This window comes from Geotrypetes seraphini, chromosome 9 (assembly GCF_902459505.1).
Source record: "Geotrypetes seraphini chromosome 9, aGeoSer1.1, whole genome shotgun sequence".
In the NCBI taxonomy this organism is placed as follows: Eukaryota; Metazoa; Chordata; class Amphibia; order Gymnophiona; family Dermophiidae; genus Geotrypetes; species Geotrypetes seraphini.
Window position 1 is genome coordinate 114,971,988 of NC_047092.1, and position 12,736 is coordinate 114,984,723.

A 12,736-nucleotide genomic window follows, 5' to 3' on the forward strand; every position below is an offset into this window, starting at 1 on the left:
AAAATCTGTTTTACTACTTGGGATCTAGCTAGGTACTTGGAACCTGGGTTGGCTACTGTTGGAAACAGGATACTGGGCTTGATGGACCTTTGGTCTGTCCCAATATGGCAATTATTATGTAGGCATTTTCCTCTTTCCCCTCCATTTTATTCTGTTCCAGTGGAGCTCGACTGCTTTGGGACTTAAGTGGGAGGGACACTGTGCTCCACCTTTATATGGGAGGTGCTCAAAGATATAAGTGTTCTCACTTCTGCAAGTGCAGTTCACGGGAACAGATTGTTCTTGTACAATCCATCTGCAGCTGAACGGTAGGGAACTCAAACCAAAGTCTGACCCTTCCTCCTCCTGTGGTCATATCCAGTGTTCCCTCTAAGCGGGCGGGTGTTGTGAGCAAACTTTTTTCACTGTGAGCTAAAAATATATCGGGCGCCAGCAAGTTATGAGCCAAATAAATATGTTGTCAAGGCATCAGGCCAGCTTAAGTTCCAGGCCAGTTATGGAACTGAATTTAAGATTTGTAGGTTCATGGGGACATACTCTAGTCCGTATAGTGTAACAGGAAAATTTACAAAGGGAAACTCTCTAAGGCATAAAGAACACATGGGATTTGCTTATGAAACTGATATGTATTCTCAGCCACATAAACTTCAGCCCTGTCTCTTTTCGGCCAGGTGATATTAACTATTCTATTTCAAGCATGAGTAGGTTTCATTGCAGATGGAAGGGCTATTTTACTAATCATTTAACCTGTCTTAACTGTTTAGATACAAGGATCCAATGCTGGTAGAGCTATCCTCCCTATTTAACCCGATTAGTATCTGGCCCCAAACTGTTGTCAAGTACCAGCCAGACTCCACTGAAGAACACAGTATACATAGGCAGCGGAACGCTTTTTTGTTTGGGAGGCCCAAAAGCTGCACCTTAGACCCCTACCCCAGACCTGTCCAAGCTCCTCCCTTGACCTCACCCCCATAATAATAGCACTAATTGTATACACCATTTCTTCCATTCATTTTTCATAGACATACAATATAATCTTATTAATAATACACAATGGTAATCACAAAATTAAACTACACAAAGTGCACTCTTTTTTTTCTCCCCACCACTGCACAGCATTTCTTCCTCTCTACTCCACCCCCCATGTGCAATGTCTTCCTCTCTCTCTCTCATTCCTTCCCTTGCTGCAAAGGGAGTGGGGAAAGCTTGTCACCCCTTTCCCTCACCCCTCCATTATCTTACTATTTTCTTCCCCCTTTATTTATCTCCTTCCATCCAGTATGTGTTCTTTCCCCACTTCCATTCAGCATCTGCTCTCCCCTCTCAACTGACATCCATCTGCCTTCTGCTCTCTCTCCCTTCTTCTCACTTCCATCATCTGTCCCCTTCTCTCTCTCATCTCCTCCATTCCATCATCTGCTCCTTCTCTCTCCCCCCCTCCAACTTCCATTATCTGCCCCCTTCCCCTTACCTTTGCGGGTCACTTTCTTTCCCCTGAGGTGGCTCATGTCAGAGGGGAAGCTTTGGCCGAGCAGAACCGCTTGCAAGGAACAGTGGAACTTACTTGATTGATGTCGATGCTGGGGCCCGTTGCCGTTTGAAGAAGAAAAAAAAAAAAGGTGGAAAAAAGGGACCTGCAAAGGCGAGAGGAAGGGAAACCTTCAGGACAGCTGCTCTTTGCCCTCCTTCAGTGGGCCAAGAATCCAGACCAGCAGCGGCAGCTCTGTATATTTTTAACTTCGGCACAGAGCTGCCCCTAATCAATAGTTTAGCGCGGTTTCATGAAGCAGCTTCGGGGCCTTTGCTAGGCCGGCCCACATCGCATCATCGAAGCGGGCCGGCATAGCAAAGGCCCCGAAGCTGCCTCATGAAACCGCGCTAAACTATTGATTAGGGGCAGCTCTGTGCCGAAGTTAAAAATATACAGAGCTGCCGCTGCTGGTCTGGAGGTGCGGAGACAAGGCAGGAGGCAAACGCGGTGGAAGGCAGGAGTCCCGGCGAAGGCAGGAGTCCAGGCACCGCGACTGCAACAGGAAGTTGCAAGTCAGCTGACGCCGGCCTTTCGTTGCGGCGGGGACCGAATCCTTCGCGGACCGGCGGTTGAAGAACTGTGCTCTACACTGTGTGCGCTGTGACGATAAACTTGTGCGCTGCGAGGTAATATTTTGTGCGCCAGCGCAGCTTAGCGGGAACACTGGTCATATCCTGTGACACTCCCCTGGAATCTGTTTTGTTTCCTACAGCCTTGGTTGTAGGGGGCTCATCTCTTCTCCTCGTGTTTTATTTTGTTAAATTCTAGTATCTTAATTTGATATTTGTCGTGGGTTTTGTCCTAGTGCTGCGGATTCACCCTGCGGGGACATCCTTCAGTGGGAGATCGTAGACTTTTATGAAGAAGTTTGCATCTGGGGGGTTACCTGCTGCTGCAGAAAAAAAACCTGGATAGCCTGCATGTCAGATCAGGGTTCCGGGATCGGGAGTTAATTCACCCCGGGTTCGTCCGCTAAGTATAGCGCAGGCTGCGTGGTTCCATGAAGGCATGCCTGGGATCGGGACTGACTGTGTACCTTCTCTGATTGTTCTGGAGGTCTGTATAGTCACTTGACTGGGGTGACCGGGCAGGTGAGGCAGTCAGAAGAAGTAAAAATCTGAATTTTTTTTTTTTCTCCCCAGCTTCCTGAGGTAATAGATTTCCATACTTGCTGTTTCAGTTTCTCTGCCATTCTTTTCCTTACAGCACAGACCAGGGTGCGTTGCTGTATGCATGCCTGGTTTGGCAATTGGGGGGGTCTTAAAAAGGGGTTTTTGGGTGGTTTGCATGCCCTATCCCCCATTCCATTCCCCCCCCCCCAAACACCTAAAAAAGTAAAATTGCCATTTTTCCAGGTTCCCTGTGTTTTTCCCAGGCTGTTTTAGGGCAAAATCGGCACCTGTAGCAGCCATCTTGGATTTTCTTTAAACTTTTTTTGCACTTAGGAGCTTCGTTTTTGTTCCAAATTTCTCAGATGGCCTCCTCAGGATATGTTGGCATGAATTCATGCCTTAATTGTGGCGAATGGCTGTTGGATTCGCAGACGGTTTCGACATGCGAGGCAAGGGGGGTGAGGTATGCGTGGATTCCTCTCTTCTCTCCTCAGGAGAGCCTCCCCTCATTTTTTATGCTACTGGAGACGTAAAGGGCGCATCCGGTGATATGGTAAAGGGTAAGACTGATGCTTCGGCGAAATGCAAGTGCAGTTCTGGTGTACAAGTCGCATAAGTCATCTAAGCACTCTAGAATCAGATGCATGCAGAGCAGCACTAGCAGCTTGGGAATTTTATCCCCGGAATTGGTTAAGCTGATGTATTAGGCATTTTTGGTTAAAAAGACCATGCCTGTCACGTCAGATGGGCTCTTCCCAGCCACTGGACTCCAGCATGTCGCTGTGTTCCCTCTCTGGGATTCCAGACAGCAGGCGGGTGATTCCCGCCATCACTTCGGCTTCAGTTTCCATTCCACTGCTGTCGCAGGTTTCCTCGGCAGCATCCGCTGATGTAACTACTTTAGTGGATCTTCGTGATAAAGAGGCGAGTGGGTCCCGTGAGCTTGGGGATGACCCAGCTGTGTGCAGACTAGAGAGTTGCTCGGGGACAGAAATCCCACCCGTCCCCGTGAGGCATCCCACCCATCCTCACCCTTCCCCGTAAGGAATCCCCTCTGCCCCACCCGTCCCCGCGAGGAATCCCTTCCGTCCCCGCCCGTCCTTATAAACTTCAGAAATAGTTATTTCATTTAATTATGCTACTGAATTAAAGGCTCTGGTAGAGACCCATTTACAAATAAGCAAAGAGACTTTATTAATTTGGAACTATTAATTGGGAAGAATACATACTTTGTAAAAGGGTTTCTACCAGAGCCTCTAATATAAATATAAATACTCAGCTGATGAGAATCCCCAAGATGTCAGCTGAGGACTTCCTTTGCAGTTGGCCAGGGGTACCTTTTGCCAAGCTTGGCAGGCAGCAGTAGCGTCCCTGAGTCACAGATTGAGTCACAGATGCTGGCACTTCAGTGGCTCATGGATGCTGCCAGTGACTGCTGTGCTTGGTGGAGGGGAGTTCTGGCCGTCTCTAGAGGAGGTCCTCTGCTGGCGGTGCTTGGGGATCACAGCAAGGATCACAGCAGTCACAGCAAGGGTCAGCAAGTACTTCAACACTGTAGAAATAAAACCAGAAATGCATTTCCTTTTCTTTTGAACACAATACAAAGACATCTGCTATATACATTTCCCAAAACTAACATATTTTAGTCAATAAATTTCCTTTTTTACCTTTGTTGTCTGGAGACTTATTTTTCCATAAAGTTGGCCCCAGTTTCTTTTTTCCGCTTTCCCATCTTCTGTAAATTCTTCTGTTGCTATCCATTGGTTCCTCCTACCATGGTCCAGCATTTATCCCTTTCTTATCTTTCGTGCCTGCCCACCAGCCCCATGCCCAACATTTCTCCTTCTATTACCCCTCTCCAGCACCATGCCACATCTCTCCTTCCATTCCCTTCACCACTATGTCCAACATTCCTCCCTCTTGCATCCATTTCAATCTGTCCCACTGTTCCCTTTCCACCACAATATTTCTCCCTCTCATATGTACCTCACTCCCTCCCTATGACCAAAAATTCTCCTTTCTTCCATTCCCGTGTACACAACCATCTCTTTCCCTCCCATCCTCTTTCCCAAGTTCATGCCTTGTGTCCAAAAACGCACTCCCTCCCCCTCCTCAGCATCTCTTCCCCTCCCTTCCTCCATCCTCTTTCCCAAGTTCATGTCTTGTGTCCAAAAACGTATTCCCTCCCTCCTTTTGTGTTCCGCCTCCCAGTCCTCATCTGCAAGCAAATTACCAGCAAAATGGAGCTTGAGCTGCGAGGCTCGTCTTCTATTTCCTGCCTGCACTGCCCCAGCACACATAGCCAACCAGAAGTCTTCCCCGATGTCAGCGCTGACATCGGGGAAGACTTCCGGTCGGCTGTGTGCTGCGGCAGGGCAGGTAGGAAAAAGAAGACGAGCCTCACGGCTCGAGTTGCATCGAACCCCGCAGGATCCCTGCGACTCTAGGCACATCCCCATGGGATCCCCGTGACCACTGTTCCCTCTAAGCTGTGCGCTTGTGCGCACGCACACAACTTGTCGAACCCGCGCACACAAATTAAAATAGCGCGCACAAAAAAAAAAATTTTTGCCTAAAATGATTTTCACTGCTAAAGTGAAATGTTGCAGAAGACCAGCTGTTCCGATTTCCCATTTATCACATTTATTGAAACGCTATAATATAAATTTTAAGTCATTCACGTGATTCCTTTATCTTTGGCAGTTGAACTTGACACGTCACGTGCCCCAAAAGGCCATAGCCTATGGCCCATAGGATATGAAACACTTCCGATTCTTTGACTTCCTGAAGTTCCGCCATATTGTTTATTTCGTGGAATCGTAGTGTGCAGCATGGTACTGCGGTTGTATAACTATTCGTTTATTAAATTGCAACCAGGTATAACTCTTAAAATGTCTAAACCGCGAATGGTGAAAAGTGTAAAACGCAAGAGTGCTGCAACAGCTTTTAGGTCTGAATGGCTTGAAGAAATTGTTGAAACGGAGACACCGGAATCTCGAAATAATAATACGTGTTCGACTGTATGAAATATTTACCTATGACAAAGACGATGGAGTTTGTGTGTTGTTATTGTCAAGATGCCAAAGCAACTGGAAAATTCTCTACTGGAAAAATATGGGATGATGTTTGGAAGCTGGACTTTTTGAAACGCCATCTATCAAGTAAATCTCATACCGACAGAATTAGGAAACTCAGAAGTAAAAATCCGAATTTAAGAGGGGGACTGGTTAACATGTTGCTTGAAAGCCCAACCAAAAAAGAAAACAGGCAAATTAGTAATGAACAGAAGCGTTCCAGTCCTGATGAAATTAAGGTTCTTGTTGACAGTGTTGTGCTGGCCATTAAGATGAATATTGCAATGCTCTCTGTTCAAGATATCAATGAGCACATGGCTACATCAATAGTAACAGCAATTAGGGAATTCTATAGGAAACATGAACTTGACATGAATAAAATGATTATGTTCATCTCTGATGGTGCCTCTGTTATGTTAGGCAAAATAGATGGTGTTGCAACACAGCTGAGAAAAGACATTCCACATTTAGTGCAGCAACTTTGTGTTGCACATCGGGAAGATTTGGGACTTTCTGATTCACGGAAAGAAGTAAAATTGATGAAAGAAGTAGAAACTACTACTAAACGATGTAAATTTCAAGAAATAGCAGATGCATCTGAATGTGAATAAATTGCTTTCAGACCTCGGAATGAAGTGCGCTGGTTATCTAGACACTTTGCACTTAAAGCAATTATTCGAAATTATGATCCCCTGTTAAAATATTTTGAAGAAGACAAAGATAATGATCCTATTGCAAAATACTGCTATAAGAAGCTGAACAGTGAACAATTTCATATTACACTTGAAGTTTTGAATGATGTTTTATCAGAGCTGGCTTCCTTAACAAACTTCGAATGCAATACTTAGGCGACAAGGTTAAGTGGAGTGATAAAGTCAACAGTCTTCTTGACAACAGGATGAGGTCTGGAGAAAAAGTTTCAGTGAATACTAATTCCATATTAACCTTCATCGACATCCTATGTTTGCATCTGGGTGAAAGATTTCCTGAAAATGAAGTTGAGGAATGGTCTGCTTTTGACTGAACAGCAATATCACAATGCGACTTTGACTTCGTAAATGGACATATTGGATCTCTTTGTTTAAAGTATAAACAATTTCTTCCGGAGGAAAGTGTTATTATTCAGCAATACAATGACTTTAAATTCCTTGTTGCAGATAAAATCAAAAGCAATCTGATAAACATCTTTCCAGATATGACGAAATTTGCATTTCAGAATGATCAATTTGCAAATTTAGCAAAATTGATGGACATTCTTAGCATCTAGTTCAGCTTGTGAGCATGGTTTTAGTCTAATGAACAATTTGAAGACTAAACAAAGGAATTGTTTACATTTAGAGCATTTGGAAATGCTGATGCGTGTTAAGAGTCACCTTCATGATGGAGGCTCAACAGATCTTGACAGAATTTATTCAGACTGGATAAATATGAAAGATCGCAGGGAAAAACTTTGGAAACTAAATTGCTGTTATTTTCTAAATTTTAAGTATAAAGTACAATGATACCTTTATTTATAGGTAGCACATAATTTATGTTTATTGAAATGAGACTTTGTTACATAAAGTGTAACTAACATAAAGTGTAACTAAAATTACATTGTGTTTTCGTTAATTCAGACTAAACTCAAAGACCTGCTCATAACTGAACTCCGGGCCCTCTGGCAATCATTTTTATAGCGCACACAAATTTAGTTTTTCTTTAAAATGCGCCCAGATGAAATTTTTTTGCGCACACAGCCTATGAAAAATTAGAGGGAATATTGCCCGTTTCTCAAAGGGGGAACCCGCGGGATCCCTGCGGGTCCCACGGGATTCCCGTAGTCCCCGTTCCCATGCAGACTGTTTAAACTAACCATCTGAGGGATATTGCCGAGTCCTTATGCGAATTGAACCTCCATTCTGATCAGCCCACGCAGGCGGAATGTTCACTGAGTAACCCACGTCCGCTTTTCGCCTCTCTTCAGGCTTCTATCTGAAGTTTGGGAATTCCCGGAGGGTCCCCTGGAATGCGAGGGTGAGGCTGTACCCCATGGCCCCAGAGTTCTCTATCCGCCTAGTTCCACCTAAAATGGATTTGGCTGTGGTGCAGGTCACTAAGCGCACTTCCTTACGTTCTGACAGTCCTGCTTGAATGGCTCACAGTCAAGACATTATCAATCTTTCTCCCTTGCAGATGAAATCATCCATAAAAACTTTCTCACAAAAATTGATATTTATGCCATCTACATGTGGTAAAAATTGTTTACTTTGACCAGCCATAGATATGACTTGGGTTTGTCTTTTTTTTCCCTTTTATTTATTAGATAAGTAATTTGTATTCAGGTTAAAATAATTTCTCTTTGTGCTTAGTGCTCAGATATTATTGGATTTTATTTCTCTCTGGAATTGTTTATTACAAAGAGTATAAACAATACTGTAGTTTATAGTGACTGCTTTTGTTTTGTTTGGTGTTTTTTAGTGGGGGAGGGGTGCTTTTGTGTATTATGTTTGTCACTAACTGTTTTGTATGTCCATCTGGAGGTATGAGTTTCTTCCCTATTAGACCCCCCACCCATAGAAAATTTAACAGTGATTCTTGAAAATACCATATTGAAAATTACTTCAGTCTGGTGAAGATGAAGATAATTTTGGTAGGGTAATGCTGAAAATTCATACATATGCAGGGCTTTCATTTTCTTATTTTATGAATTAGCCTGGAACTGTTAGATGTTGAAAAATCAGACTATTAAGAATCAGGGTTGCCAGATTTTATGATTGCTCCATTCCCCGCTGCCTGCTTTGGTCGGGCAGGAGGCAATCCGCGCATGCCTCCTGCCTGACGCGATTAAGAGGAAGTTTTTCAAAACCCAGACAAAGTGCCGGATTTTGAAAAGCCATCCGGACCCCCGGACATGTCCTCAAAAGGAGTACATGTCAGACATCTGGTAACCCTATTAAGAATACATGAGAAATTTTTATTAGATCTTTCTGATCTTGTAAGTTAGTGGCGAAGCTGCTTTTAGTTTAACCAATTTTCTGTTTCTCTCTTCAGGCCCCTGATATGCGCAGTTCTGAAGACTTCCCAAGTTTCGGTGCTCCTGTAACCCCAAAGCTTTCTCCTTGGGGACCCAAACGATTCTGATTTTCAACTGTAAATCTCTCTCCAGCCAGCTGACCTTTGATACTAACTTGTTGCAAACTACTTCCTGTCATGAACTGACTGTAGCGGCTGGGCCTCCTTGTACATTTAGTTAAAAATTTGTTTTTGAGTTCTTAGTGAAGGTTGGAGTGCTTTGTGCTATAGGCCCCTTCCTCTATAATAAGATGAGCAGCCAGTCATATAGGTAATACCAACATAGCAGATATTTCCAGCCATTGTAGACAAAAAGATCAGGCCCAATTTTTCCATCTTCATCAAACTGAATTCTGGAAATTAATGTCTTGATTTGGTATAAAAGCCTATTATAAGTTGAAGAATACAGTAAAGTGTGAGCTTGAAGGGGAAAGCCTGAACTGGTTGTCTCTGGAACCGTCACAAACCAGGAGACCACACACTGCTGATTTCTGGAGCATGTGGCATAAAGCACCCCAGCCTTCTTTTGCAAGATCTTCAACTATGCTTAAGAATCTTCCTGTGTCTTGATCTCAGGAAATAAATTTCCTCAAATCCTCTGCAAGCCAATTTGTCCCAATGTTTTTCATCTTTGTCTGGACAGTCAGCTATTCTGCACTGCCAGAAGTTTGTTGCATGTCTTGGTTTCTTTGCTTTGCTTTAACATTTCCTTCATACCAACCAATGCATTCTGTTGTCTGTAGCCTTATAACTGTCTAAAGACTGGTGTGCAAGTCTTATGTATGGTTAGGCATGATCTAACATAAGGAATGTGAGTTGACGATGCTTGACTGGACTTCACATTTGATCTACAGAAATTCTTAGGCTGCATCCACTTCACTAGTTGTCCTACAGTCTAGCTCAATAATATCAGTGTGTCTTCAAAACAATAAGTTTATTGAAATACTTGTTTTCAGGAGTCACCTGGCTTCTCTTTGGTTAGAGTAGAGAAATGACAGGCCATAGAACAAAGGAAAAAATGTCCCCAGTTGACTACTTCTCTATTTTCTTATATGGTTGGGTATTTGGGATTGTGAAAGTTAAATTCTTGCACTATACTGAGAAAAGCTGCCTTATACTGTATACATTGTTTTTATTAAAACAATGCAAGAATTCCTGTCCTGGGGTATTACTGGGAATTTAAAGAAAGGAAATCATGGAAATCTTTCCTTTTCCATCCACATAACAAGTAGTATAATAAGATACTACTGTGTAGCACAAACCTTCTGTTGTCATAATGTGAGAAGGACTAGAACAGACAAGAATGCCAACTTACTGGCATAGTGTAGTGCAGAGATCCACTAACCAAATCGCTCAGCACAAACTGACCAGAACTTCTATGAACTTGAAACCAGCTGCTGGAGTCTCTGCAGAACTGGCCTGCCTTCTCAGTTCCATACTGCTAATTACCTCTACCCCACCCCCAGATTCTCTTACATTACAGGAATGTTCATTTGACCATAGTTCAACTTCCCATTTACTTTGTCTCAAGTCTTTGCTTAACCCAGGACAAGCAGGTAGCAGTTCTAACATTACAATATACTTACAAAGAAAAAATATTCATGCACACAACCTTAAATTACCCCTCTTCTGTGGTCCTAAAATCCAATCTGCTTCTCTCATATCCTACTGATTGATCTAACAGTGTGCAGCTAACATCTTCACAATAAGAAGGGGAGTGGCTAAACAACTTTAAAAGAAGTCAAACTTTTCCTATGCAAAATACAGTTTGAGGTAGATATGTTTTAATCTACAGAAATTTAGAAGTCAGAAGAAAATTCCTACATATTTAAGTACTTAGATTTTAATAGCAATATAGTACATTCATTTATACTGTATATGTATGCACACATGGATTTAATTAAGGTCTCTGTAATTTTAGTCTTAAAAAGAAGTCCCCTTGTAATGTGGGTCTCTATAGCAACAAGGTCAGAGGCCAATCTATGTCTGGCAGCAAGTCTCTGGAGTATACCCCCCTACACCAAACTGGACACTGGCCTCTAAGAAAACTGAAGACATCTGGTCTAGATTTTCTCTAACCTTCACTACAAATTTGTCAGTTCGCATACCTCAAAATAGATTCCTGATCTTTTCCTGTATCTCCTCAGAGCCAGAAGCACATGTCCTTTCTTTACCAATATCTTATAATTTATCCCCATATTTGTCTATCTATTCTTGTTATCCAATTTTGTTTTTTATAGTCACTCATAAAACTTTCTTACCTGCTCTTGGATTGAATTTTTATATTCTCCCTAACTAAAATCCTTTGAACAATAGTAAGAAAGTTTAGTGACTGTTTTATTACTTCATGTTTGCACATATCACCAAATAACTGTCCATCTTAATAGGCTACCACACCCTGCCGGTTCACTTGAGCCAAAGGGCCACATCAGTACAGACATCTTTAAAAGTGCATCGCCACTTTAAGAACTTGAGAGAATTTGCAAACTGGCCGTATTGTGCATGTGCGAGTGACTTCCCATCCGACGCCGCTCATGGCGCCTCAGTTCTTAGTTTTCCACAGAGCTAAGTAGTGTTTTTGAATGCCCTGAGAAATCTCAATCAGCAGCTCCTCAAAAGTCTGCTGACGGGCTTCTAGAGAGCATAGCCGCTGTTCTTCTTTCTTAGCCTCCAACTGTATTATCCCCGATGGGAACGATAACTACAGACCTCTGGGTTCTAAAAGTCACTCAAGAGGGGGGATACTCTCTTCACTTTGTCAGTATGCCTCCAGATCATCCTCCAAGAGAGTTGTCTTTCAATCCTCAGCAGACATCTCTTCTTTTTCGGGAGATAGAATCCCTTCTCAAAGCTATAGAAAAGGTTCCACCTGTGCAGAGAAACCAGGGATTTTATTCCAGGTATTTTCTCATCCCAAAGAAGACAGGAGGTCTACGTTCAATCTTAGACCTCAAGGACCTGAACAAGTTTCTAGTGAAAGAAAAGTTTTGGATGTCCCTTGCAACTTTATATCCCCCCTTAGATCGCAACAACTGGCTATGCTCTCTAGATCTTGGAGGCTTATACTCAGTGAATCTGACCTCCAGGAAATTCCTCAGATTTCAGGTTGGAAAGCAACATTATCAGTACAAGGCCCTGCCCTTTGGCCTTGCATCCTCTCCCAGAGTATTCACCATGTGCCTGGTTGTAGTGGCAGGGGCATTGCGGGCTCAAGGTCTCCAAGTGTTCCCCTATCTGAACGATTGGCTGATCAAAGATCCATCCTCGCAAGGGGTGATTGCAGCGACTCGCTTAACATTTCTCTTCCTTCAGCAATTGAATTTCAAAATCAATTTTCCCAAATCCCAACTTCAGCCCTCTCAGACTCTACAATTTATCAGAGCTCTGCTAGACACCATTCATTTCAGAGCATTTCTCCCGCTGCAAAGGCTAGAAAACTTGATTCAGCTTTGCAGTCAGACTTCTCACCTTCAATCACTCTCGGCAGGGCAAATGATGGTACTGGGACACATGGTTTCTGTGGTGCATGCAAGACTTCATCTCAGGATGCCTCAATGGACTCTTCGCATCTCAGTGGTCTCAAGCTCTCAATCCACTATCTCAACACATTATGGTCACTCCTTCACTTTGACAATCTCTGCAGTGGGGGATGAACTCTTCCAATCTTTCCAGAGAGTGGTTGTTCCACATAGAAGGTTCAGGCCACGGACTTGTCCACCTATGCTTGGGGGGACCATCTGGACAGTCTTCGCAGTCAGGGTTACTGGTTGCCCAGGACCAGCTTTGCCATTTCAAGCTCTTGGAACTCAGAGCGATCTACAATGCTCTCATAGCTTTTCAGCACATTGTCACCACGTGATGTCCTCCTTATCCACACAGAAATTCAAGTCACAATGTATTACATAAACAAACAAGGCGGCACGGGCTCTCTCCATCTTTGTCAGAAGGCCCAAAAGATTTGCACCTGG

At 43.3% G+C, this 12,736-nt stretch overlaps 1 protein-coding gene across 3 annotated transcripts in view; it reads left to right on the plus strand.

Moving 5' to 3' along the window:
• Window positions 1–11,075, plus strand: part of HDLBP (high density lipoprotein binding protein) — a 783,060-nt gene extending 771,985 nt beyond the window's left edge. For all 3 annotated transcript variants that reach the window (XM_033958794.1, XM_033958796.1, XM_033958795.1), the window contains one exon: window positions 8,748–11,075. In XM_033958794.1, coding sequence (XP_033814685.1) covers window positions 8,748–8,837 — 90 coding nt within the window. In that variant the 3' untranslated portion in view covers window positions 8,838–11,075. The remainder of the gene's footprint in view (window positions 1–8,747) is intronic.
• Window positions 11,076–12,736: the final 1,661 nt, after the last annotated feature.